Raw genomic sequence first — 27640 nt, 5'->3', positions numbered from 1 at the left:
TTTACATTTCCATTATTTATTAATACATACTGTCCCCACCATTTATAAAAAATAAATATAAAAATTAAGAAAACATTCTTGATATTTTACAGCTCAATAGAGGAAGAAGTTATTCTAGAATGTAAATATCTGTAATATTAGTTATTATAATAACTAATTTTCCTTTCAGGACTTTGATCTTCTGTCAGTCAAGCAACTTGGAAATTGATGGGAACTGTGTCTTTAAAACTGAGGAGAGATTCTGGCATACCAGTGATTTTAAAAGAAAACTGGACTTGCTCAAATACAATGCTTCTGAAAAATCTTATTTTTTTTGTGATAATTTACTAACTAAAGTATGACTCTGTATCTTCTATAAATAGAACATCATTATCAAGATACTCCAGAATTATATTTCCTCCATTGTACAGTGGACAGTCTTTATCAGACAGCCATATTTCCAGTGTATGTTCAAATGGCAAGGCTTCTCCAGAGACAGGATGGCATAATCTCAATTTCTGTAAGACAAATAGCACAGAAGGTAACATCAAGATTTGGTCTCTAAACAAAGAGACCAAAGATGAAAGACATGGGGTGGAGGAGAGAAAAAAGGCTAAAGAAAACTAAAATCAAAATGCAATAACCTGGAAAATGTTAGTTATTACTGATTTACCTGGGATGTTGATTTGTTGTTGTCATTTTTAAGGCTTGCTAAGGAAGCTGCAAAATCTACTACTTTGCCAACACTCCACTTACTGCAAAAGAACATAGGTTTGCTTTTCTCTTTGTTCCCCTTTGGTAAAAACACTTGAAAGTAAATTCTTTCTGTCTAGAAAAACACGAAAAATAAAACAAAATTATTCACAGAAGAAACACGTAATTCCAGTCATACACATCTAATAGTTTTTCAGTAAAAAGCTTAAACTTCAGCCCCAAAATTACCAACTGAAACCTTTTCTATTCCATCAGGACCATTTTACTGCAGAATATAAATGACTGAGATCATCAAATCCAACCCTCTCCCGCTGCAGGCACATATATGATGGACTGCAAGTCTAAACGGTGAAGAGAACATCTTTTGCCATGAGTCCCACAGCTACACTGTTATATACAGAGAGACAGGAAAAGGTGTCTGCCCTGGGGAGAAAAAGGTGAGTTTAAATCAGCAGTACTGGCTTTTGGCAGCAGTACAGTGTCTCGAATTGGAATGCAAATTCCCTGAACTAGAATCCAGTCATAGTCAGCTAATCCTTTACCTGGTTTTCCTCCTTTTATGTACTAAACACTCTTCCTCCTAGACTGAAATATTTGTTTAAGAAATTTCAAGAGTAACCTATGAGAGAGAGATTTTGAACAGGACTGGGACAATCTCTTCTTCAGGTTTATTTCAAGAGAAGACATAGAGCAAGCATGACTGCTATATTCATCAGGTAGGACTGCACTTGCTGAAGCCAAGCCAGACACTATCAAACAAGACAGAAGTTTCTTTTTAAAGGTTTTATTTATGCCTTCCCTAGAAACATATGGAACTACCTCAGCTATGTTCATAAAGCTGAGTCTGAATTTCAACCTGTGCATTTTCCTCAAAATTTGAGTGTGCTTGAGAAAATCTTCAACATCCATTAATATTACAAAGGGGCAAAGGAAGCAGGACCTGAATCTTGCTCAAATGTAAATGACCAGAACTTGTAGAACAGCCAACACAACAGCCCTCCTATTATGGACACATGCTAACATCAATCAACTGCTACCTGTGCCTCAGCACATTCCTAGTTCGTCCTCCAGTTCTAAGGATGATAAAATAGTTTCCCACAGTTCACAGGAACTTAATTCCCAAAGCAGTTCATTCTACTGTTGCATCCCTGTAACTACAGGATATGCTTCCTGGAATTTCTCTGTCATATTCAAGAAAATACTGATTAATCAGGGACACAATGACTAACAGTTTTGCAGCATGGCCCTCCTGTTTTGATCTGGTCAGTCTCCAGAGGGATAACGCTCATCAGGTCCGACATCAAAAGAAGCAATCATTGGCAAAAAGCTTATCTAAACAAAGAGACCAAGGAAATGATATTTCTAAGATAGGAGGATTTTCCTGAACATAGAATAAGAAAAGTCAGGAAGGATGCTCTGGTGTCACATGGTCCAAAATCATGCTCAAATCAGGGGAAAATTTAAAGCTGGACCTGACTAAAAAGGTTGGTAAGAGGTTGCTCCAAGTCAGATCCAATCAAGTTGTGAACATCCCAAAGATGTAGATTCCACAAATTTTCAGAACAGCTTGTTCCAAAGTCTGACCATCCTCACCGTGTGGTTTTTCTTCCTAATACCTTAATTGGAATTTCACACACATTGCAGCCTGTGCCCATTGCTCCTGTCCTTTTGCTGTGCACCTCTAAGAAAAATATGTCAGTCCTCTCTACCTAGTGATGAGAGAACTAATATGCCTAACAGGCATTCCAGAAGCCTCATATTTAAAAAATCTGTCATCAAAATAGAACAATCTGGGCAGAAAAAGGCTAAAAGGAGTCTAGGAAGCAATGTAAATAGAGAGGTGCTAAAGGTTAACATGCTTAATTTATCAGTGTTAGAATTATTGCTATTCTAGATGATTAAACAATTAATATCCAAATGAAAAAATTGCTGGTAAGAGAAATCATCATACAGTAATTTGTGGTACACTATTTAGCTTACTGACTTTAGAATTAGGAAGGAACTTTAAATTTTTTCTTATATAAATTGAGAGTGGTGTTTAAAATTATGTTCCACAATATTTGAAATTACTCACTTTCCCTCTAGCCCACATTTATTACAGTGGTACTACTAGTGAAGAATGCTACCAGCAGGTCTTTGTATTATGACATCTTCCTAAACAGTTATGTGGTTTCTAAACAAGTATAAAGAAAGAAATTCATAAGAAGACTCAGCAATCAAATAGCTGTTGTTGCTTTTTTTTTTTTTTTTGATAATTAAATTCCAGTGTATCTGGAATTCCAGGGTATCTGGAAGTGTTTAAGGCTGCATTGGATGGGGCCCTGGATGGTGACATGGTGGAAGGTGTCCCTGCCCATGGCAGTGGGTTGGAGCTAGATGATCTTTAAAGTCCCTTCCAACCCAAAGCATTATATGATTCTCTGATGTTATGACATATACTCTACTAGGATAAACCCTAATAATAATACCATCATATAGAATGTTTTCAGTATTCTAAAAACCAGTATAAGAGGCTTAAACTTGGTGTCCTCCAACATAGCAATGTGGTGAAAAAACAATTTAAATACAATTGTTTTAAGAGGATGCATAAGTACAGATCTAAAGTGAAACCCTTGATGAAAGAACCAAGGTGTTTCTAAACCCAACATAATCTTGGCAAGTGAAAATACTTGAACACCAGGTGTGACTGACCTTGATAGTGAAAAGCAATAAGAATCTGTGAAAAACTACAAGAATCAAAGAAAGTAAAGGCTTCATGGTTTGTCTACCGAAAAATTACAGTTGCTAGTGAAAGAAGGAGAAAAGGAGGAAAAACTACCCACATCTCTACCTAGTACCCCTTCCATGAATGGAAACCCCTTTAAATCACAAAGATATCCTGACTTATCTCTCCTATTAGAGAGCAATATCAGGAAAACTAGGCAAAGGGATCAGACTGGCGGAGGTACAAGTGGCCCTACTCTCTGCCACTTGAGGACTGAGTCCCATCCTTTAGGCCATAGTAAACAATAAAGACTGATTTCTTCATGGACAGTGGAGCACAACTATTCATTATTAAAGCAGAATCCTGTCCTGGAGCTATCCCACTGAAACATCAGAAAATATTAGTAACTTGAATAAATGGAGCTTTTTATTCAATTGCTAAGGTAAAATTAGAACTTACTTTTGTCTCCCTCTGTCCCCCAAAAATAGCAAATGCAACGAGGAAACCTAAATAAGTTTGGTATGGATATTCTGTGGGCTGGATTCAGAGCAACACCAACTGGGCTACTGAAACAACTGATGAAGAAACAATGCTAGGCCCCTGACAATGGGAGGTCACCTTTTTGGGGGACGAAATGGATTGTGGGCAGTAAATAAGTCCTCTGGTCCACTTGGCAAATTGATTATGTTGGACTTCCCCCCTGAACACCCAAGGGTGGTGTTATATCCTTAGTGGCGTTAAAATAATGAAGTTTTTCTTGCTGGAAAGCTGATGGTTTTACCACTTTGGCAGGATTTGATCTATGGTTTGCTGACACTCCCACGCCCCCTGCTGTGCAGTTTAATAATGGCATTCATGAAAAAAAATTTAAAAATCCAGGAATGGTGTGAATACGATGGAGTTGTCTGGGTCCAGTTCCACCTGACCTACAGACCTCAAAATAACGGTGCAGTTGAGAAGTGGAAAGGTCTACTAAAATGAGCTCTAGGGTAAAGTTTACATAGAGGAAAATGCAGTAAAGTCCTACTTAAATCTGTTTGATGCTTAAATAAGCAGATACCCACCAGATGCCTGGTAGAACAAGCTCATTTTCTTGCTCTTTAACCAATGAAATGCCTGAACTTCCCCCTGTCACCCCATCGTTTTTCTCAAAGTAACAATGTTCTTATTAACTACCCTATGATGGTTAAAATATCTGTCACTTTACTAATTCCTTGAGTAAACAGCACATGGAAAACTTTCTAAATGCAGACTCCCTTTAACTTTCACTGAGGTTTGGATAGTTCCCAAGAATGAGAAATTTCTTAATGTTTTAGGTAATGAATGGTACTTGGTCAGATTCTTTAGCCTGAACAAACCTGGAGTGTGCCCAAGGAATCATGACTTCACCTTCATAGAACCCTCAGCTGTAAAAAGATAACACAATACCCACTGTACTTTACTGACCTTATTTGTTCCTCCTTCCTCTCCGTTTCAAGAACGAGATGATAATCGTGTCATTCAGTTTATGAAGTTCGTTTCCCAAATGGGTTTTTTACACATACAAATTGTGTAACACCCTGAATCTTCAGGTGCTAATTCTGGATGGGTAGCTGAACCTGCTCCTGAAACACCTTGGTACCAACCTAAGTTGGAGTACTCACTCCCCAACCCTCCAAATTATCAAACTCAAACTTCTAAGAACGCATGGTGCACTGCAAATGCCCCAACATATAAATTCAGTCTGGGTGGGAAAACCAAGCAATTACATGTTTCCAGTCTAGACGATCACTCAAATATTAAAATAGCAAGCCAAGTATTAAGATTTGACCCAATGACCCAATCTGCAGAGGGTCCAGGTGATTAGGAACCACAAGCAGCTAAGATGTGCTATACAATTCTGTGCTATGCTACCTACAAAATTGTGTTACAGTGATCCTAAAAATCATGTTCTACTCTAATAATAAAATTCTGATGATCATCAAATTCTGCTAAAATAATAAAGTTTTAATGCAACTTAGTGCTGTCATCATTCTGCCAAGGAAAAGAACCTGTCTGTCCCCACAGTGTTGGGTGACAGCCATGTAGCAGGACAATACATTTCTTCTATAAAATAAAATTTGACCCAAACTCCACGCAGACATCTTATAACACACATAAGACTAGTCAGATTGCTTTTGGGGACCAGGCTGAAATATATATAAGTGATTGTAGGATTTAAAAATTAAATCCAAAACCAAACTGAGGGAACTAGATGAAGATCAATAAATTTAGAAAATTTTCCATTTCCTTTGAGAATTCAATTATTGAAAACAAACATCACTGACCTGAGGCAAGGACTTGTCCCCACATGCATGCATTTTCAGTTTCATTAATGCCACTTTTGCTGCAGTCTCACTGTTTTTTGCTCCTTTGCGTTTTTTGCTTTTGGCTTCCTCACTTTTTTTAGAATCTGAGAACAATATTATTCCTGTTAGTGTGATGATTCAGAATGTTTCCTGAATATATCTTAGAATTAGCCTGTTGGGCCTCATTGTATCTCCAAGGTTCCCATCCCTTTCATGTCCTTTCATGTCCTCCCAAGGTCATCTACCAGATATTTCTATTCAAGAATATTTGGAATTGTTACAGTTCTAGCAGAACTCCTTTACACTGAAAAGTAGATGAACATTATCATGATGTACAGACAGGCTGCAAAAGCCAAATAGATATAAATTCAAAAATTTCAACAGCTATGGCCAGCACAGCATTCATATAACAACAGCTTCAGGTCCTCCTTTCTACAAAATCTCACTGTCCAGTTGGGCAGTTTTGTTTATTCTCTTTCCCATCCTAGAACTTGTTTAAAATCTGCAAAATATAACATTATAGAGTCAATTTTTTTTTTTTGCCATTTTGGTTGTGTAGGTATAATCCTAACAGATTGGCATGCACACCCAACGCAATTGCATTATTTGCACATGAATCGATATGTAAATAATAATGACTAGGTACAGTTCATTACATTATAGTATTTGTAGAATAAGAACAAGATAATACTTCTGAAAGAAACTTAAGCCCTATTTAATCTTTAAAAATTCTCTTCATACTGTTGCTTCGTCTCAGCATAGATGAACAGTATTACATGTGACATGAGTTTAGGGCTACTTAACCAAGGAACCCCTATCTTTTTTTATTTGGTTGAACCTGACCCCTTCAAAGGAGGTCAAAAGTTCAAATAGTCTTCTGAAGAAAATTGCAGAATACATATCCTGCTGTACTTGCCTATAATATGTTTAACTAGCTGCTGGGTAGCAGCCATTCGAGGTTTTGGTGTGTCCAGCTTTTCACATTCATGGTCTGATTGATGGCGATGTCTGTAAACAACAGCAAAAAACTTTTAATACCTTTTCCATACATTAATGAATGAGTATTGATGTTTAAACACCTTGTTCCACACACCTTAGACAAAAATGTTTTCCACAGTAGGGACATAAAACTGGCAAAAGCTCCTTTCCATTGCAGTCCTTGTATGAGCACGGATAAGACCTGTGCTGATCAGGTTTCACAGAATTGTTTCTTATATTCACCTAGGCATTAGTACAAAATATTTTGTGTAAAGAAACAGATACTACAGACACAAGTCACCACACACCTTTCCCAAAGAACTGCCCTAGCTCTCCATTCTATTCTCCTACTTTTGTCCTGGTTATGTTTAGCTCAGAGTTAGAAACAGAACCATCATTCTACTCAAACTCAATTTACTTCTGAGAGGCAGAAAAAGAGTAGATTAATTTTTTTTAAGCTTTTCACATTCACAGTTAAATAATGCATACTTATGTATGTATTCATCTAGTCTGAAAACACGCAGCTAATTCTAAGGCAGGTCATATATTATTAGATTACCTCAGAACATCCATGAGCATCTCGGCTCCTGTGTTGAAGGCTTTATGGAAAAAGAAGAGACATTTCAGGAAAAGAAAACCATATGTGAAAACATTCAACTATTTAAAGAGTGATCTGACTACTTTTATCATGGCAACACTTTAATTAGATAATGAATCTTCTACAAAGTTTGTTCTAAGCTCTGCATTTCACGTCTTGGATGACTGACTGATCATACTCTTCCTCAGTTTGTAAAACATTTAGCTCTTGGAACTTATACCTCAAGAAAACAAGCCACTTCAAGAGAATAAAGACATTAATATGCTTAAGAATTCAGCTCAAAGCAACTCGAGTTTGTGCATTTTAATGGATTTTCAATCACCATCCACAACAGCAGAAATCCCTTGAGGGCTTACGACATTTTAGAAGTGAAATCTGCCCTCAGTCTACCTGAGTTTAACTCAGTTGCCCTCTGCCTATCTGAAGTGTAAATCAAAGTGCAGGCCCCAATTTCAACCTTGGAAGAAACTTCAATTTTTTTTCTGGAACTAAAAATACCCAGCCACCTCCTTTTATGACAAGGCTACTCATCGAGTTGACCTTGGGAAACCCATAGATGTGGTGTTTTGCATTTCAGCAAAGCTTTTGACACTGTCTCTTGCAGTGTCTTTCTGCACAAAACATCCTGCACACAGTTAGGCAAGTCCATAATACGATGGGTGGCTGATGGTTTGGGTTCAAAGAGTTATAATAAATGCAATTGCATCAGGCTGGCGGCCAGTCACCAGCACAGTTCCCCAGAGCTCAATTTTAGGGCCATTTTTTATAAATGATCTGGACACATCTTAAGTTTGCCAACAACACTAAACTAGGAGTAGCTGTGGAGCCCTGGAGGGTGAAGTCTTATAGACAGATTCTGGATAAACTAGAGACCTGGGCAGTCTCCAACTGTATGAAATTTATCAAGAGCAAGTGCAGGATTCTTCACCTGGGATGAGGTAATCCTGGTTATACATACAAACTGGAGGATAAGATGCTGGAAAGCAGCCCTGCAGAAAGAGATCTCTGGGTTTGGGTCGATGGCAGGTTGAATATGAGCCTACAATGTGCCCTGGCAGCCAAAAGGGCCAACCATGTTCTGGGGAACACCAAGTACAGCATTGCTAGATGGCTGAGGGAGGCGACTATCCCAACTGTACAGTGCACTTGTGTGGCCTCACACAAGTACCGTGGGCAGTTCTGGGTGCCACAATATAGGAAGGATGTCAGACTATTAGAGTGTGTTTAGAGAGTGACCAAGATGGTGAAAGGCCTCAAGGGCCAGACTTAGGAGGAAAACTGAGGTCACTTGGTTTGTTCACCTTGGAAAAGACCAGACTGAGGGTGACCTCATCGCAGCCTACAGATTCCTCAAGAAGGGCAGCAGAGCAGAAGGTGCTGAGCTCCTCTGGTGACCAGTACCAACATGGAAAGATGCTGCATCATGGGAAGTTCAGGTTGAACATGAGGAAAAGGTTTTTCACTGAGAGGGTGGTTAGGCAGTGGAACAGGCACTCCAGGGAAGTGGTGACAGCACCAAACCTGTCGGAGTTCAAGGAGTGTATGAATGACACTGGTTTAGTTTTAGTCCTGTGCGGAGCAGGGAGTTGGACTTGTTGATTCTTATAGGTTATTTACAATTTGAGGTACTCGAACTTACCAAAAGACACCTGAACAGCCATCACATATAAAGGGGAGAAAATCTGAAACAAAGAGATTTGTTTTCAGTTAGACAACACGATTTTTGTTTTGCTAGTAGTTTCTAGGTTAATTTTCCCATTATTAACTTTTGCATACCTATATCATAGGGTAGGTATCTTTACAATGATATTTAGCAATTGCATATGCTTTACCTGAAAGTGTCTTTTGTGACAGTTACACTATTAACTCCCCTAATCAGTAGAACAGAAAAACAGATGAGTAGGTAAATTATACTTACATACATTCCAGAAGTTGGAATTAGGCTTTAAATTAAAATTTTTTAAAATATCAAACTATGACACTGGAACATTTGGCTAGCCATCAAACTTACCAGTTATTTTAAAAATGTAATTTATTGTGAGACCACTTAGAATACTATTTTCTGACATAGGACAATTTACATTTTTATTTTACAGGTTGCCAACTGGTGGAGATGGCCCTTTAAAAGGGATAGCATCTTCTTCATTTGACAAGGCACGATGATCCTGCCCCTTCTTCTCTAGCCTTCATATCATAGCATACATACCATCCTTGTAATTTAAACTGCACGTATGTACACCCCCCCTGCCTACCGCATTAGTTCTTAAAGAGATAAAATCACTTTGTTGTTCGCTGAATTCAACCACATCACCAATGGCAGCAAATGCCCTCTACTCTAGCCCATTACCCTGCGTCTCCATCCTTCAGATTTGATGTAAGGGACCACCATGCAACTGGATTACAGAGCTCAGGTCACGACGATCTCAGTCACTTCATCCCTAAGACCGAGTGGTCCCATCAGAAAGCTTTCGGTACAGGCGGTTTTGCTGCCTCCTTCTGAAAGATTACATTTTCAGCGACACTTTCTGAGATCACCGAAGGCAAGCACGGAGGAGGACCGGGAAAGCAGGGGATTAACCACCCAGGGATACAGCCGAGACGGCAGACCCCGGCACTGGGCCGCGCAGCGCTGCAGCAGCACGGAGGACTCCCCGAGCGGGAAGAAACCACCACACAACCCCCGCACCGCCCTGGCTCACCACCCCCGCCCCCGCCGTGTTCTCCCTTACCGAGCTGGCGGCAGTCGGGCACCCCGCAGTGCTGCCCCAGCTCCAGCTCCGCCATGGCCGCGGGACGCAGGAGGCGGGCGGGGAGGTGGAGAAGAGACGGCGACGGGCGGGGCCGCGCTGGGGAGGGGCCGGCGGGACCCGCCCCGGGGCGGGGGATGCTGAAAGTCTGCCCGCCCGCTCGGAGGTGTAGCTTCTGCCGCTTCAGCTGGTCTCGCAGGCTCGGGAGGTGCTGGAGCGCCGGCAGGAGCTGCTGCTGCGCCGGGCTCGGCGGAATCTGGGCTGACCAGGCCGTGTCGGCGCTTCAGACTTCAGTGAGCCCAGAGCCGCGGCTGGTGCTCCTCGGGCTGTTACAGGGGGAAAACATGTCTTGTGTCTTTCTTCTGTCGCTGTTGCGTCGTCGCTCGGAGCAGGGCCTCTTCCCGAGGCGGGTGGGAGGCAGCCCGGCATTCCGAGGCGCTTCTTGCATCCTGTGACCTGCAGTGTCCTTTAGCGGCGCACCCGCCACTTTTGTGAAAAGCCACATTCCTTCAAAATTCAGTGTTATTTTCCCATCCTTGACCAGCGTGCACGCCTGTGCCTTAGTGCGCTGCTCTCCCAAAACACACCTTCCTGCGGCATGTGCCCATTTCTGGGCCCCTCAGAAGAAGAGAGACACGGAGCTCCTGGAGCCGATCCAGTGGAGAGCTACAAAGGTGATCAAGGGACTTGAGCATTTCCCTTACGAGTAAAGGCTGAGAGAGTTAGGCTGAGGAAGAACTCTACTGTGCAGGTGACCGAACACTGGAACAAGTTGCCCAGAGAGAATGTCTCGCTGGAGACATTCAAGAACCGTCTGGACACAATCCTGTGCTCTAAGATGACTCTGCTTGAGCAGGGAGGTTGGACCAGATGACCCACTGGGGTCCCTTCTAACCTTACCATTCCGTGATTCTGTGACACGGGAAAAAATGGGGGAGAAACACAAACTCGACAGCCGCCTCCGCAGCGCGGGCACCACCCGCCCGGCCCGGGTCCCTACGGCTGCCCCGCGGAGCTCCCCGGCTCCTCCTGCCCTGCCCGAAGGTGGCGGAGGGCAGCGGCAGCTCGACCTCCTCGGGGCCGCCCTCGGGACCGCCCCGCCGCCAGGTGCGGTGCCGCCAGCCCTGGGCTCAGGAAGTTCCGTCACGGCTTGTGCCGGCCAGGGAGGTTTCTGCGGGCCGGGCCGGGCCGGGCCGGCTGGACCTTTCCGTCGGCGGTCGCCGAACCGGGATCGCCGCCATGAGCAAGATCTCCAGGTTTTTCAAGGGGGGCGGGTCGGCCGCCTCCAAGGGCCGCGGAGGGCCTTCGCCGCAGGAGGCTCTTGCCCGGCTGCGGGAGACAGAGGAGATGCTCAGCAAGAAGCAGGAGTACCTGGAGACGCGGATCGAGCGGGAGCTGGCGGTAGCCCGGCAGCACGGCACCAAGAACAGGCGAGGTGAGTGCGAGCCGGACCCCGCTGCCCTCCGCCCCCGCCGGGCTTGCGAGGCTTTAAATCCCAGGGCTGGAGCGCCTCTGGGTCCTGCGGTCTGTTCGGAACGAGGGACTCGGGTCTCGCCGGGGCTGTGGCAGGGCCGGGTCAGCTGTGCAGTGTGAGTCGGCTGTGGGCTCCCAGCAAGTATCAACACACGCGAGGCGGGATGGTCTTTGGCATCTGTTAGTGTTTAGTGTACTGTGTATTCATTATGGTGGGGTGGTAATAGGATGCTTTATTCCTCTCTAATTTACTGTCTGTGGCTCCCTATGCGATACACGTGCTTTGCACCACAGTGGACGCATGTGTCGGCTGGATACGTGGAATGCAAAATACTGCTGCTCAGTGTGGGGAGGGGATCACAGCTTGGAGATTGAGTATTGGTTGGGCAGGTGGAAAAGGAGCTGAAGGATGTGAGGATCTCCTGTATTCATGAATAAATGCATATTATCCCCACTGTTGGCAACTGAGGAACAAAGTGATTCAGTGATTTGCCTCAAATCATGTAGGATGTACATGATACAACCAAAAAGTGAATGATAGTTTAGAGCATTAGACTACTGGTCTGGGCTGCTGTTAGCTGCAAAAGAGAGATAGTAAGGGGTAATAAGGTCTGGCTCCTGCATGTACAGATGTTCTCATCTCTGGGAAGCAAATGATGGTAGTCAGTGTCTTGGGGATATAAAGGGCTTTGAGAAACAGATTAATTACTTCCTGAAGTCAACTAGAGGCCTGTTTGTCTCCTCTGAGATGTATTTTTCTTTAAATGCTTTGAAACAGAAGAAAAATTAGAATTAAAGATTTCTGATGTAATGACAAGGTAGCTTTTTGTCTACTCTTTCTGTTATTTAATAATTTAAAAAATAATGCCATGTAACTTAGAACTTGTGAGGAGCTGCATGTTAGAAGTGTTTTGGTTAGCCCTATAATGTATTTGTAACACTTTAGCATTTAACAAGTATTAGCAAAAGACCATTTAACTTAACTAACTTTTAGTTACAAAGGATTTAAAATCATGGGTCAAGATGGGACAGGTTTGAAGGTACAGTCAGAGGGAGTAAAGCCAGTTGAGCAGCACATCTAAGCCTAAGCACTCTGCAGCATGGGAGCTGTCAGGGTTGTCACAGTCCCACACTTTTCTACTCCCCTGGCTTCAGCTGGAGAATCTCTGTGCTGTTGCAGTGAGCTAGTTCAGGAAGGTGATCCAACTGGAAACTAATTTGCTATGGGACAAAGTGATTGGGTTGCTCCTGAGGCTGAGTTCATTGTGCAAAAGCCCAAGCTGGAGATCTGATGCAAGAAAACAGGCTGGTCTTTTGACTGTAGAAATTCCTGGTTAAATCCAGGCATGCAGTGTTTGATATCTGAAACTTTTCTTCCAAATCATTTTTTGCATTTCTGTACTCAGTATGCAATTCCCCTGGTTTTTAATCTATGAAATTGTTGATGGAGTGATGCTGCAAAGTGGATTGTTGAGCTGATCATAGTTTAAAATAACTCCCTTTTATCTTGTCAATTGCTCAGGCACCAACAGTTAAGGACAGTAAAGAGGCAGGAGTAGGGCACGAAGTGCAGTTTGGCACTGCAAAAAGTGCCACTTTTTGCATCCATACAAACATAGTGTAAGTACAGTCAGAGGAGAAATGAGATAAACTAACCTTGCTGTGCCAAAGTGCTTGAATTTGGCAGGATAATGAGTGAACTGAAATCTCCAATAATATGTCTTCATTTGATATGTCAGTTGCTTTACAGTTTAATTGCTGTTGATTTACATATAACAGCATAATACATACGGTGTATTGTACTGTATAGTTCAGAGAAAATCTGTTCTAACCAGCGTCTGTGTGTATGTAACATTATGTAAACATACACACAAATGAGAGAATGAAGGTTTTAATCTACATTGTTAATGTTTCAAAGGGACTTCATAGGTAATTTTTAATGTGGGTGTGGTTTTTTTTCTTAATTTTTAATTTTAATTTTGGTTTTAATTTTTCTTAATTGCATCTGTGGAGAAGCTTGTGGAAACTAAAATGGAACTGTTCGAGACTGGAGTAAGATTTCTATCTAGAGATAGAAAATGTATCAAATTAGCATGATCTTATTTGATTTTTAGGTGAGTCTGAGTCAGTAATACTAACACAAGAGAGAGCAGATTCAAGCACCAGCAATTTCTCATATGAGTTCATATGACTCTTGAATGGGTTCATGTGACATCAGTAGGCTTTACTTGATGTAAAAGCTGTAACGCGTTAGCTATGCAAATAGATGTGAAACATCACTTAAATACTTCTGGCTTCTCCTTTATGAAGTGAGTATCTCCACAGTTCCTGTACCTAGTCTGAAATTGGCTATTAAATACATTTCCAGCATTCCCCATTAGTATCTTATTGTGGCTAGACAGCTTCAGGGTTTTTGAAACAACAGTGTTTGTTGGAATTTGTTCTGCAGAGGTTATGTGATGATAAGGAGTATTTTTTTTCACAGTTAACACTGCCTTTAATCTCTTCCCATTTCACTCACACTTTTTGTGAGCGTTTTGTTTTGTTTTGTTTTTTATGTCTTGCTGTACTTTTTGGGGTATCTCAGTTTCAGCCAGTACACAGCTGCCAACTCCATTGATGAACTGGCCTTTCTTCTCCATTATTTTGAAGGTCATACAGGAAAAATTAAAGGACAGAAAGTTATACTGGATATTTGAAAACTCTATTTAAAAGGAAATGTATTTTCTGAAGTGCACTAGTAACTGTGAAAATAACATACATATGAATATGTGTTGTTTCAGCCTAGAGTCTTTCACAGATACTAAAAAAAAAAAAAAAATCTAAATGAAAGGAATAAAGTTAAAAGAAGCCATCCAGAATAGAATTAAATTTCAACTGTAAAGAACCACATAGTACTACTGAGGACAAAACCTTTGAAGAAAACTGAAATAGCAAGGAGGGGTTTACAGGTAGATGCTGTGTGTTATGTTCGTGTGTTATGTTTGTGCTGTGCTTATGTAGCCCTGTAGCATTCCTTTTCAATGAGGTGGTTGTAACCAGGAGGCCACTGAAACCAAACAATGGTGTGGCAGTTGTGTGTTATGGACAGGACAGTCATGCCTGTGGAAGGGTGAGGGACAGATTGGGAATGAGGGATTCTGGCAGGGAGGTAAGAGGAAGCCCTTAGTTGTGTCTTTGTTCTGCAAGTTGCAGCAAAAAACATGATCTTCATGATCATGTTTCAAGCGTCTTGCCATGAACTGGAATACTTATAACTAGTTCAGTACATTATTGCTCTTGAATTCAGTTGTAACTGTGTGTGGCTTCCTCCACAAGGCTTTAAGTATTATGCATACTGGCAGTGAACTTAATTAGGGTCCTATGATTTTTATGGCCTCAGCAGCATTGCCTTTGATTGTCCCTGGTGTAAGGGAGATCAGAAGTTGCAATCCATTGATCCCTTGCAGGACTGAAGTGGAGGTTTGTGAGCTATATCCAAGAATGAGATCCAGCACTTTCACAATGATGTTACGTCTTCTGAAGAAACACTTGTTTCCTTCTTCCTGGGAATTTTAAGGATTACTAGACAGTCCATTTATTTCTACTTCAGAAGATGAGATTATTGGTGCTTCCTGTACTCATGAGTGTTGGTGATGGGCTTGACAGGTGAAGGCGTTGTTACCATTGTGCTCTCTTTTCGTTGTGATCTGTCATGAAACCATGAGAAGGGTACCACAACTCTTCCTATTTCACTACTTTCCTTTTGAAACCTGGATACTCAGTGTGGACAGGATTACTATTGCCCAGCTAGTTATTTTTTCTTCTTTAATAAAGTATCAGCATACTAGTGATATTGGAAAAGTGCTCTTCTGTATGTTAATAATAGTAGTTCATTCAGATGCATACTTAAACTGACATAATAGTCTTCTGTTGTTCCAGGCACTTATCTTGACTATAAAATAGAAGCTCACATTAAAAGCAGTTTTTCCTAATCTATGAGCTGTATCCTGCTTGCTGGACTCAGAAGTACAGGAAATGTGCTAAAGCCCAGCCAATGGTTAACCATTATGAAATGCAGGACTTGAATCAGCTTCTTTGGAGCACAACTGAAAAAGTATATGATACTGCTTTTTTTTTTTTTCTTTTTTCCTGGAGAAGACCTCCACCTCTTCCTGCTTCAATTGCTATTAATTACACTTGCTTCCTCAGACTCTGCTCCTGCTAGACCTATCCTCCCTGGGCTGTCTTCCTTTTTGAGATCTTTGGAATGGCCAGCACCATTTTTCAGTGCCATTCTTAGATCTTCATCAAAGTAAGTTTGTGTTCTGTGCTCAATTCATTCTTTTTTGAGAGATATGTTCTTCTGCAGTTTGGTAATTATAATGCAGTAGCATTATAATGCAGAAGCATTTTAATCCTGTAAGAGTTGCACAGAAAGTTTAAAATGCTTGTAATGTGCAGTAGAAAAGCACTAAAAGTTCATGATACTCTGTAAAACACAGAAAAATAGATTTCAAATAACAAGGAAATACTCATAAGTGGTCTAGGAGCTATTATAACAAACCACTGTGCAATAAAGGGCATTTATTTAATACAAATCAGGAAAATCATATAGTGTGATGTGGGGAATTATTATGCCTTGGTTGATAATGAAGAAGGACGAATTAATTTCCTCTGAAGTGATTTATTCTGTAAGTTACTGGTAAAACTAAAGAGAATGAAGATAATATGCTGCACTACAATAATGAGGAAAAGATGTTTATGAATAGGTGAAGTCAAGGACTTTAGCTTCTCCTGTGGTTTCTTAATTTGGGTGTGGTTTAATTAAATGATCTTCAGGATTTTAAAAACAACTGCTTTTGTGCCACTGCGGAAATCCATTTTCTCTCTGAGTGGCCAATAAAAACAGCACCATTGCAGAGTCCCATTTCTGAATAATGCTGGCTGGAAATACTGCCCTGTGGTAGATGCTTATTCCAATTGAAGCCTTTCTGCATCAGCTGGTTAGTGCTCCTCTGTCCACAAGGCTTTAGGGTCCTCTCTGGCACAGCTCATGTTAGGTACAGTTTCAGACTTTTATATTTGTCTGTAATCTTTAGCTTCCTAGGAAGAATCCAGGATCAAATTTGATTCGAGGAAACCTAAGGAAGGAAATGGCTAGTGTGCTAACACTACCAATAATAAGCATAAATAAATAGGAAAGTAATAAGTAGGTAAAGATTGTTTGGGATTAAGTAAAAATGATTTATTTTGGAATTGCCAGTGAGAATTTTACAGTTCTCACATTTGCCATTTGCAAGACATCATCTGGTGTTCAGGCATCTTCTGTGGAATATGCATGATCTTTGGACCATCCCCCAAAACCTGGGAAAACCTTGAACTTGAATACTGTGATTAATGTGTTATGATTGCGGTTTGCTGTCCTGAAACATCTTATTGCATGTTCTAGAATCTTAGCCTGTGTGAGTACCTGTCCTTCCACAGCTCCTAGTGTGCAGTTCTGACCATATTGATTCAAGCATTTGTCAACTAAGCACTAATTTTTCTAGTGTGGTGTTATACATCAAAAATCTATGCCCCCTCTTTGGAGAGATCCTAACTTCATTTGAAAAGTTGTGTACCCCAGTGTCAAGGTTCAGTATTATTGTACATGAGCAATTATTTGAAAGGATGGCAACAATAGTTGCTGCTGTTGATTGAGTATGAGGGACTGCACGGCTGTTGCTTGCAGGCTCTGAGCCTGATTAAAAAATTAAATGTAGAAGACAAGGGGAGGAATATGGGTGTAAATAGCATTGAAAAAACAATGGATTAACTCAGTCTCCTGGTTTTGTTTGGTGATTTTTTTGCCTGGCACATCTGTAGTTTGCAAGGGCCAGTGGTCGGGAAATGCTTGTGGCGAGGTTGTGTGTGTTCCACACCCCGAGGCCAAGAGAAAGTCCCAAGTTCTGGTAATGATTTACTCTGAGCAAAGTATGCTGCTCATAACTTAGCAAATATAAAAGACTAATCTTGATAATTTACAAAGATACTGGGGTGTAGCTGAGTTTGACTGTGCCTTTGTCTACAAAGTTCTATATGTTTTCAAATTCTAAGGTTTAAAGATCATCTTCCTAAGTGATTGTAAGAAACAGATGCAGCTGAAAGCCAGAGAAATGTGTCCTCCTTTGATCCAACCCACCTGCCTGGTCGGGCCATTTGGGCTTTCCATTGCACTTCACAGTTACTGCTGTTGAGACAAAGTTTAGAAAGCAGCATTGCTGGAGGTGTGGTTATCATGATAGATCTTCTTATGTTGTCTTCTTTAGGTTTTGCTTATGTTTTGCAACTTCTTCTTTTCTCCTTTCCTGTTTTCTCCTTTCTCACTCTTCTCTCATGTTTTTCTCTTTCTTCCCCATTTTCTCTACTCTGCCTGTGTGCACAGGATGGAGTTCAAGATCTCCCGCAGTGGAGGAAGAAGCTGCTCTTCCCTGTGGTTCTAAAAGGAGTTAATCTAAAAGAGGCTTCCCAGCATGTTCATGCAACAGCATGTTGGTGATAAACAGGCTGCTGATGTGGTGTGGTCAAAGTTTGTCTCCCTGCTAGTAAGGTAGGAGGGTGAGAATTATAAATTCTGGAGGTCAGCTTGGTGCTGAACTACTTGGCCTTGCATTTTGCTATGAAAACACACAGTGCACTTTGCCTCTTCCTATTCCAGCTGCCTTACAAGCACTGAAGAGGAAAAAGAGATATGAGAAACAGTTGAGCCAAATTGATGGGACGCTTTCGACCATTGAGTTCCAGAGAGAGGCATTGGAAAATTCCCACACGAACACAGAAGTGCTCAAGAATATGGGTTATGCTGCACAAGCTATGAAAAAAGTACATGAAAATATGTAAGTGCTTTCTAATAGCTTTCAAATTGAGCTTATTGACCACTTTCAAACTATTCCATCACTGCAGACTGTTGTATCAAGTTAGACAGGTTTTACTTCATTTTTGGTTCAGGCATCTCATGTAAGGAATGCTATTGGTGCTGCAGTGTTATATTTGGCAAAAAAATATCTTTTCCTAACATTGAGTCTAAAAGGAAGTTCACTTAACTAGTGAGATCTGTGTGTTACCTGGTTTTTTTTGTCTATCTTGGCAGTGGAGACTGGCCTCTGCCCTTGGTTTGTCCAGAAGAAAATTTAGTTATAGAAACTAAGTGAACTCTTTTCCTCAGAATCCATAAGCTAGATCGTGGGATTCAAAGTACTGGTTAGACTCAAATAAAAATATGACATGGACAAAAAAAATTACTCTCTCTTTTTTTTTTTTTTTTATATGTCCTATGTTGTTTCAAGGGGTGTTTTCCTGCCTGAATAAACAGAGTTAAATCAGAAAAGTTTTTATGGAAGAAGCAAACAGGAATTGAAACAATAATGAAGTTAACAATAAGGGGAAGTCTTTAAATGGGGTACAGTTCTCTTAAGTTGCCCTCGGTTCTGGTGAAAGCTTAACATCAAGAAAGATCCATGTAATCATAGAATAGATTGGGTTAGAAGTGACCTTTAAAGGTCATCTTGTCCAAACACCCTGCAGTGGACAGGGACATCCTCCACTAGATCATGTTGCTCAGAGTCTGTCCAGCCTGACTTAGAATGTTTCCAGGGATGGAGCATCCACCACCTCTCTGGGCAACCTGTGCCAGTGTTTCACCACCCTCATTGTAAAACACTTCTTCCTTGTGTCAAGTCTAAACTGACCCTCTTTAAGTTTAAAGCCATTACCCTCTGGCCTATTGCAACAGGCCCTGCAAAAATGTTTATCTTTCTTACAAGCTCCCTTTTAAGTACTGAATGGCCCATAAAGATACTGACCTTGGGGGATCTGCCCGGCCGTGTGACTGTTGCCTGGCAGAGGTCTGAGAAGCCCCGAGGGGGAGAGAAACACACTCTGCTGCAGCTTAACTTCTGTTATAATCCCAAAGTGGAAGAAGTTGGATTGGCCAAAGCACACAGAAGCTTTTAGTGTAGGTGTTAAGGTCTGGGTGAGGAAATTATTCCCTGTGAGTTCTGCTGTTTATACAGCCATGGGCATAAAAAGAAAATAGAGTCTGTTCCAGTGAGTCTCTTCTGTAGGATTTGAATGATATATCTTTAAAAATATGTTTCCATGTTATCTTTCCAGGGACTTGAACAAAATTGATGATTTGATGCAAGATATCACTGAACAGCAAGATGTTGCCCAGGAAATTTCAGATGCTATCTCAAACCGAGCCGCCTTTGGTGATGAGTTTGATGAGGTTAGTACTTCAGGCCTGTGAGTTTTAGTTGTTAGATGACTCCACAGTTATTTGGTTATTGGCTGTGACTCCACAGTTATTGGTTGTGCAGTGGTTTGTTTCTTAAAAGGTGTGGATGTGAAATTCCTTGGTTCTATCTAGGACAAGTGTATAATTTTTATAAAAATATTAAATATGTTAATATATAAAATATATACTAAAATATATATGTAAAATATAAAAACTACTTTTATTTATATATAAATTTTAAGAAAAGCATTTTTAACTACACTCCTGTACTTGTTTTTCTCATCTGAACCTGGAAGGAGGAGATCACTAAAACATGTAATTTGTACTACTCTAAGTGGACACTGAAACATATAATTTTTTTGTGGTCCAAATAGACATCCGTTTGACTAAGTGCAGTTCCTGCGCCGTGAACAGGCTGCTGTTCACAATTCTGAATATTTGGACCATTTTTTTAAGGTCATTTTTGGTGCTGGGACATGCAGGTCCTTTCCTTTTTTTTCCAGGTTTTCTACAGAAGTAGATGCATTACATAGACGTAATACCCATTGGAGGCAATAAGGTTTCTTCCTTTCATTCAATAGTTATAATTTGTTGAAAATAGGAATAATTCTTTGTATTTTGTTCCCATTATCTGCTTTCCTGTTTTTCCACTTCAAATGTAAATAGACTTTCCAAGAAACACGTGCATTACTGGCACAAGGAATGGGATTTGGCCTGTATAAACTGGGCTTCAAACAATTGAAAAACATAGTGCGATCCCAAGCAGCTGTACAGTGTCTTACTTTTCATCAGTGCTTAACTTTTGGGGGCCTAGCCTTAGTAAGCATGTTTTAGATTGATCTGAAAGTTCCTAAGAGGTACTAGTCTAAGTTGATGTGCGTGGTTCCTGTTCTGGGACATAAGCCACTGGCACATGGGACATCTTTGTACCAGCACCTGCTTTTGCATAGGAGCCTAATACTTACAGCACTTGGGCAGTAAGTGGAAAATCTGGTTTGCAGGCCACTGCAGCTTGAGAGTGCTAGAATCAATGACTTAATTGCTCAGTTATGAGGTGATTTGTGTTGGAGGATGATATTTAATTTTATTTTTTTGGAGGCCGTTTTGAACACACTCTGGGATGCATTTTCTCTTCACTCATGTGCCTTGGGTGTAAGGAGATCATGGAAGTGTGTGATTTCTCCTTCTCCAGAGAGGCACAGAAACATAAGGGTTCTTTCTCCCTGGGTTGACACAGTGTTTGTCATGAAGAATGCAAAAAAGCTCTGTCCTGCCTGAGTAGAATGCTCTCTGGGAGGGGTGATCCTTGCCTGGAGTCCTGTTTCTGATAATCAAATGTGAAATACACACTATCCAGCGGACAAAGCCTGGAAACTGCAAGTTCACATGGTATCTTCCCTCTGCTCTTGCAGAGGCCTAGATTCAAGAGGAGAAAGGGGATTTGTTGTAGCTATTGCAATGCTCCACAGCCTACTTCTAGAACAGTTTTTGAGTTGTGGGAAATTAGTAGGTAAGTCTGTTCTCAAGAGTGAATAGAACTTAAAACTAGAGTCTCCACTTTGAGAGCAAATGTTCTAGCCTTTACATTATTATGTTAAAGGTGTAGGCTCATGATCATTGTTTCGTTCACATCTTTTTAAAGAATGCTTGTCATGACTGACACTTCCTCTTAATTGTTTTCTTGTTCAGTGGAGGTTGGAAAGGACTGATTTGGCATGGAAGGGGGTTAGATGACCATCTAGAATTTTTCAGAAATACCTGTTGCCCTTGACTTCACAACAGCTTGGACACTAACTTTTTAAGAAGCTTGTATGCACAGCACTGACTGAGGCATTTAAAGTACAAGCAGATTTGCACTTCAGCTAAATGCTTAAGTAAAACAGGGGGCTCCAACTTGCACATTTCCTTGAGAGATCAGCTGGGAATTGAACATCATCAGGTGTAGACCTGATGCTGAAATTTTTAGATCATATCCAAGGATTTGCACTGTAAACTAGGGCAGGTAGGCAAACTGTAGCCATTTTTTGGCCGTAAATTATAAAACCATGAGAAAGTAAATCTAGGTAGGAAGGCCAGTGATGGCTATGTAACTATCATTTAACTTCTGCATTGGTGATAAACAAAGTATAAATGTGTAGGCAAAGCCTATTTCACTACCTTGTAGCTCTTTGCTACACAGACACATTTTCCTCAGCCACTTTTGCCCATTGTTTCTTTTTAAACCATTTTATCAATGTGGCAAAGGTCCATTTCTCTACAAATAATGTTAACATTTAGCTTCCTTTCTTTAGGAACCTCCAGCCAAGGAGTAGGTTCTTTGCTTTTTTAAGAAGTGTACAGCTTTTTTATTTTTAGCATTATCCAAGTGGATTAGATCATCTGTCCAAATCAGCTTCTGCAGCTGAAACCCCAAGAGCGTTGTGTGCTTCAAGAGTGAATAGCAAGACCCAGAGGACAGTTCTGATTCCAATGCTGTTTTGAAATTATATATAATCCTGGACTTGTGTTATAAGGCTGAAGCATAATGTTTAATGGCAGTCTACCTTATAACCAAAGCTGTTTGCTTTTTAAAATGGGAGAAATAGCATCTTAAAATTAGAATCCATTGAAGAGTACAGTGTCTAGATTTGGAACAAACCTAAGGAGAGCAGAGAAGCTTTTTCCCACTGTGTTTGGCTTTTCTACAAGTACTGTACTGCTGTCAGTTTTGTTTCTAATTTTGTTCTTTGTCCTGTTTCTAACTTCCATGGTCCTTCTTTCAATGTTCAATTGAGGTTTATCGTTATTGCCCATATTTAGTAAAAATTATACTTTTAATATGCTGAGTTTTGATATGTGTTTTCAGGTGTAAATTGTTTCTTCAGTAGTGCTTTGCTTCATGATGTTTAAATGTGCCCTTGCCTCCGATCCCTGTCAGTACAATGAATTTGTAAGTAATGTTTTCCTTGAATTTAGGATGAGTTGATGGCAGAGTTAGAAGAACTGGAGCAAGAAGAACTGAACAAGGGAATGAGAGATGTCAGGTTGCCAAGTGTTCCGTCCACATCGCTGCCTTCTCGCCCTGGTAAACTGCCTGCTTGCCATTTTACATTTCTTATTATTAAATCATGCTGTGAGAAAGGGGAGAGGAAAAGAGAGTTTCAGATATGTATTTAACTCTGTTTTAACTTTTTAAGTGTTATAAATTCCTTTTCTTACCTTTGTATCTGTTTAACAGAAAAAGCAGAGTGTAAATCTGTTTTTCTCTATGAAGGCATTTAGGGTTAAATTCTCTGTAGATTTGAGGAGACAAACTCAGGGAACTTGACCTTGCAGATATACTGATGAATCTCCAACTGAAATGTAGTGAGATTATTGAGGAATGGGAAGACTTTTTTTTTTTTTTGCAATTAAATCCTTAGTCTCTTTTAATTAGAGTCTGACCTAGATTCAAAATGTTAGCATCACAAGGATCCAGCTTTGTGGGGTAGTGGTTTGATATTTGCCACTGGTGTTTTAATTAGAAAGGAAGGAGGCAGCAGGAAGCACACATTTAAAGAAATATTTTCATTCCTTTGCTTGCTTTCTACTGAACAGGCTTATTCCTGTAGTCTTAAGCTGTAGTCTTATTTTTCTGTAGTTCTGCCTTGTTCATTTTGAATTAAGCCAGAGTCAGACAACCTTTACTCCACCTTTCACCATGTCCCTGTTGTCCTCTATCAGCTGAAAGATTTGCTGTGTACTGAGGCTAGTAAAAGAATATAAATATTTCATGGTAAGGGCAGCACACATGTGACACAGGTTGTTTATGGTGTGTTCTGCTGCAGAACAGGTTACCTAGACCAGGCTGACTCATAGACTATTACATGTGTTTTGGCAGATGGCATTTAAATCCTGAGATGTAGTTTCAAACATTCAGACTGAGATTGTGGCCTCATCTACGGAAGTCAACTGCAGAACAGCTAGTAAAAAAAAAAATAAAAAATTTAGAAAAGCAGTGCAAATTGCACTCTGGTCAATTATAGCTTGTTCATGCATTGTCTTCCAGCTATGGCAGTTGACATTTTTATTAAATCCAGGCTATCTCCATGTACTTCTCACTATCTTAATTTTCTACTTCATCTGTCTATATGGTTACTTCAGGCAAAATTAGCTGGTTACAGTTATATAGTTTAAGGCCTTGCAAAACTGGCTTATGTTTTCTGAAACTCAGTGCTTACAAAAACACAAGCAAAATCAGTACAGCTAATCGATCTATAATGCTTCTAATTAGAGATGCATGTTACCCTCCTGATCTTGAAGATGGGGAAACTGTGAATGGAGCAAGGTACAGTGACCTTCCCCAGTCACACAGTGAGCCAGTGGCATTTGCAGAATAGGGACAGAACCTGTGGTCTCCTGCATCCTTTTCCTGAAGGTGGTAGCTGCAGTCCCACCCCCCCATCCCCCAGCACGGTTGCTCCTGGCCCTGTGGCTGCTGCAGGCAGGAGCCAGCTGGCTGCTATAAACTTGCACAGGAGGGTGATGCACCCAGCAACAGTGTTCCACTGGCATTGGGAGAGGTGCCAGTCCTGACACACACAACCCATACACAGATGGAGACAGCCTGAGATTGAACCTGGGCTGTAGGGCATCTAGTTTGTAGGTCAGCAAATGAAGACTACTTGGGCAAGGTTTCAGTTTGGTGAATGCAGATGTGTGATAGGACATTTGGGTGCAAAGGGAGAAAGTCTGTGTGGGAGCTGATACAGAGCTGGGGATTGCTGATGCTGTGAACACAGTAGTTAACTGATGTCACCTGAGCATAGTAAGTTCAGGAATTTCTTTGTTCCTTTTAATAAATGACACCTCCCTTTAAAATGTGATGAGTTCATCTGGAGACTGGACTTGCATACGCAGAACCTTTCAGCCCTATTTGGAAAGGTAGCAGGATGTGCAGCTGGCCGGGGTAGGTCACTCGTGCCTGTTTGCATGGTGGTGAGAGAACTGGCAGCATTCTTTGTGGGCATTTTCTGTCTGTGACAGCTTTTAGAGATTAAATGTATTTTCTGCAGGAGTCTTTCAGTAGGAATTACATCAGACCTGTATTTTTAACCTCAGGGTTATGTGTGAGATAATGGTCAGGCAAAATAGTCACATCTCTCATGAGCTTCATTCCTGTATTATCCGTGTTCAACTTGCTACTCAGTAAATTGATCTGAGATCTTCAAACTGAAAAGCACTATGCAAGTCCTCATGCTAACAGATAAAATGGTTCTGACTGTTACATTAGTTGATGATTATTGTCTCTTTCTCTGCAGCATCAACCAGAAGGAGAGCAGAGGATGAAGATGAAATGAAGAAGTTAGCTGCCTGGGCTTCATAAGAGCATGGTCTTTTTATAACACTGTGCATTATAGTGCAAGTGTAAAGAGCTGCAATGCTGTTTTATAACCTTACTGATTTAGTGTGGTTGCACTTCATACAGGCTGTTACTGCCATATTACAACACTAGTTTAAAAAACAGCAAACGAAAATTGCAATAGTTTCTAAAACCTCCAAGCATCAATTTTTTTTTCAGCATTCGTCACAGATTTGTTTTGTTATTAGTAAGAGTTTTTATTATTTTTTATTTATATTTTACCATATCTTCTGGTTTGTGAAACCTATGTGGCTCACTTACGCACAGATCTGGATTCGTTGCTGAAATGAGAAAGTTAAGTAAATCATCAGTGCCCTATACTAAAGGGTTATTTGGTTCAGACTATTTGAATATTAGCTGTTTTCAGCTTTATACATGCCCTGACTTGCAAGTTCCTTTGAGCCCAAGAGCTAACAGCTATTCCTTTGGGCATGAAGATTTAAACATCTGCCTGGAGCACCTTATGGTGTCCTAGATATTAAGAGGAGACTCTTCTGTAGGTTTTCTGAAGTGGGATAGGTTGTTTTGTTTTAACTTTGGCAAAAACATCCCATGTACTTCTATAGGTCAGCTTGAATTGCATTTTGAACTATTTCCAACTTGGTTGTAGAATTACAGTGATTGAAGAAAATGAAATGTCCAAGTTCATATAGATCCCTGCCAAACAAAACTGATTTTCACTAACCCTGTCAAAAATCCAGAAAAAATTTCTGTCTATTTTTCCTCTACCTTGTCTTTCTAGTGTGAGTCTTTACTTTGTATGATAATACTCATCCTCAATGAAATTAGTAACACATTTTTAATGATATAATTTTAAGATAGTTCTAATTTCTGAGCATTCGGGTCTTTTCTCTTACTCAGTTTATGAATGGAAGTAATACTGGTGCATTGCACTTGAAATGCCTTTTTAACCCTGGTTAAAAGTTCTAGATTACTTGTAAAGTTGATGAGTTATTGCCCAAGTGACAGTTTTTTGCCTAAGGAACAAATGCCACTCTTGAGTGCTAAACTACTGCATATATGGGAAATCACTGTTCAAATGCCAGCCAAAAATTAAATAGGCTGCTTTGTACTTAGAAAGTTTATTAAATAAGACTGAAGCTCTATGCTGTAGTAGCCTGCTGTCAGTCACAATGAAATACTAAAACACTGGGGTGTAGGAAGCAGTCCTTGATCTAGGTTTCTTATTTTCAAATGAATTTAAATTTTACTGATGATTGAACCACTTGAGGAATAGTGGGACACTTGGTTTCTGTAGATCTGTAGCAAAAGAAGGCTGACTCCTTCTCCTGTGGACTTTAGCCTGTGATTTGTTGGGTGTTTAGCTTTGACAGGCTACAATAATCTTCAATGCAGTGGATTTTGGGTTAAGCATAAGGAAATGTGTGTTTCTGGACATGGCATACTCAGAACCTTTCAAGATGAGTTCCATGGATGAAAACCAAAATGTATAAACCCTGTGGAGAGATTCAGTTTGTCAGGACTTTCATTATCTGTGGTGGAATTGCTTTTGGTTTGTATCCATATGAAAGGTGAATCAAGCCTTGCCACTTTACTTTGGATAAATTTCCTACTGGAAAAAATTAAGTGTGTGAATTCTGTCCTAAATTTTGGAGGTACCAGGAAAATTGTCTGGGTTTTTTGTGAGTAAAGAAGATCTGGAACTATTAAATTTTTGTTTTAAAAACAAAACTGAAAAAGAACGAAAGAAGGAAAGAAAGAAAGAACTGCCATAAATTTAAAAACACATTTTCAACTTTCAGCAGGAAACCAAACACTAATAAAATGCTACTGGTTTTAATGCTTGATGAAATTCAGGATGAGATGATTCTGAAAGCAGGATTATTTTACAAAATAACAAATATTCTGAGTTATTTCAAATCCGTTTGCTAATTTTTCTGGCTTGAATCCTGTTTTCAAGGTGTGCAGTCTATGCAAGTCTCTGAGTTGGGTACGGAATGTATTAGCATGCACTGGTTGCGTCACTGTGCAAGGCTGCCTGTGTGCTTGTGGACACTTGTGGTTTTGCTAAATACGAGGCTGTGCCAACATAGTCCCGTGGTTACTTGGAAAAACTGGCTTTTAGCATCTGTTCTTGATCAAATTAGTAGCTTACCAATACTTGGCACTTATGTAGGTAGCACTTGGCATACTTGAAGCGCTCTGCAACCTAACCAAAATAGGTCTGTTAAGCCTCCAGTTTGAAACTAAAGTGACTTTCAGTCTGCTTTGGAAAATGTGGACCTGCTGTTTTTGTGTAAACATTTTCCATGTGAACACCCTTCACGGGGGAGAAAAAGTCCTAGGGAAGGTCTTCTCCTTTACAAGCCAGTGTCTGACTGCTGATCTCCAACAATGTTTTGGCCAAGTGTTGATCCTGGGAAGCTTCAGATGTCTTCAGCTTATTGATCTCAGACCAGACACTTGAGGAACAACATTTATGAAAGGTGAAGAAATGAAATTGGTCATTTGCGTGAGAAACA

At 40.5% G+C, this 27640-nt stretch overlaps 2 protein-coding genes across 2 annotated transcripts; one reads left to right on the top strand and one right to left on the bottom strand.

Moving 5' to 3' along the window:
- Nucleotides 1-10132, bottom strand: ZFAND1 (zinc finger AN1-type containing 1). The gene is made up of 8 exons (XM_064649956.1): nt 10030-10132; nt 8940-8982; nt 7262-7301; nt 6818-6945; nt 6641-6732; nt 5704-5828; nt 653-808; nt 1-497 (listed from the first exon to the last, which is right to left on the bottom strand). Exons 1-8 carry the CDS (start codon nt 10082-10084, stop codon nt 327-329), a joined length of 810 nt encoding a protein of 269 aa, XP_064506026.1. The 5' UTR covers nt 10085-10132; the 3' UTR covers nt 1-326.
- Nucleotides 10133-11085: 953 nt separating this feature from the next.
- CHMP4C (charged multivesicular body protein 4C) lies at nt 11086-27640 on the top strand. Its single transcript, XM_064649944.1, has 5 exons — nt 11086-11482; nt 18200-18377; nt 19654-19768; nt 22733-22841; nt 25057-27640. Exons 1-5 carry the CDS (start codon nt 11287-11289, stop codon nt 25119-25121), a joined length of 663 nt encoding a protein of 220 aa, XP_064506014.1. The 5' UTR covers nt 11086-11286; the 3' UTR covers nt 25122-27640.

This window comes from Pseudopipra pipra, chromosome 1 (assembly GCF_036250125.1).
Source record: "Pseudopipra pipra isolate bDixPip1 chromosome 1, bDixPip1.hap1, whole genome shotgun sequence".
Classification (NCBI taxonomy): domain Eukaryota; kingdom Metazoa; phylum Chordata; class Aves; order Passeriformes; family Pipridae; genus Pseudopipra; species Pseudopipra pipra.
This window is presented reverse-complemented; position numbering and strand designations above follow the sequence as displayed.

Excerpts from the sequence above, each read along its gene's own strand:
- ZFAND1 (XM_064649956.1), bottom strand. The coding sequence starts at position 10,084 with ATGGCGGAGCTGGAGCTGGGGCAGCACTGCGGGGTGCCCGACTGCCGC. Across the intron at positions 8,983-10,029 it reads GCCCGACTGCCGCCAGCTCG|ATTTTCTCCCCTTTATATGT; the intron begins GTAAGGGAGAAC and ends TCTTTGTTTCAG. Across the intron at positions 5,829-6,640 it reads GCTAGTTAAACATATTATAG|ATTCTAAAAAAAGTGAGGAA; the intron begins GCAAGTACAGCA and ends TATTGTTCTCAG.
- CHMP4C (XM_064649944.1), top strand. The coding sequence starts at position 11,287 with ATGAGCAAGATCTCCAGGTTTTTCAAGGGGGGCGGGTCGGCCGCCTCC. Across the intron at positions 19,769-22,732 it reads TTGGTGATGAGTTTGATGAG|GATGAGTTGATGGCAGAGTT; the intron begins GTTAGTACTTCA and ends CCTTGAATTTAG. Across the intron at positions 22,842-25,056 it reads ATCGCTGCCTTCTCGCCCTG|CATCAACCAGAAGGAGAGCA; the intron begins GTAAACTGCCTG and ends CTTTCTCTGCAG.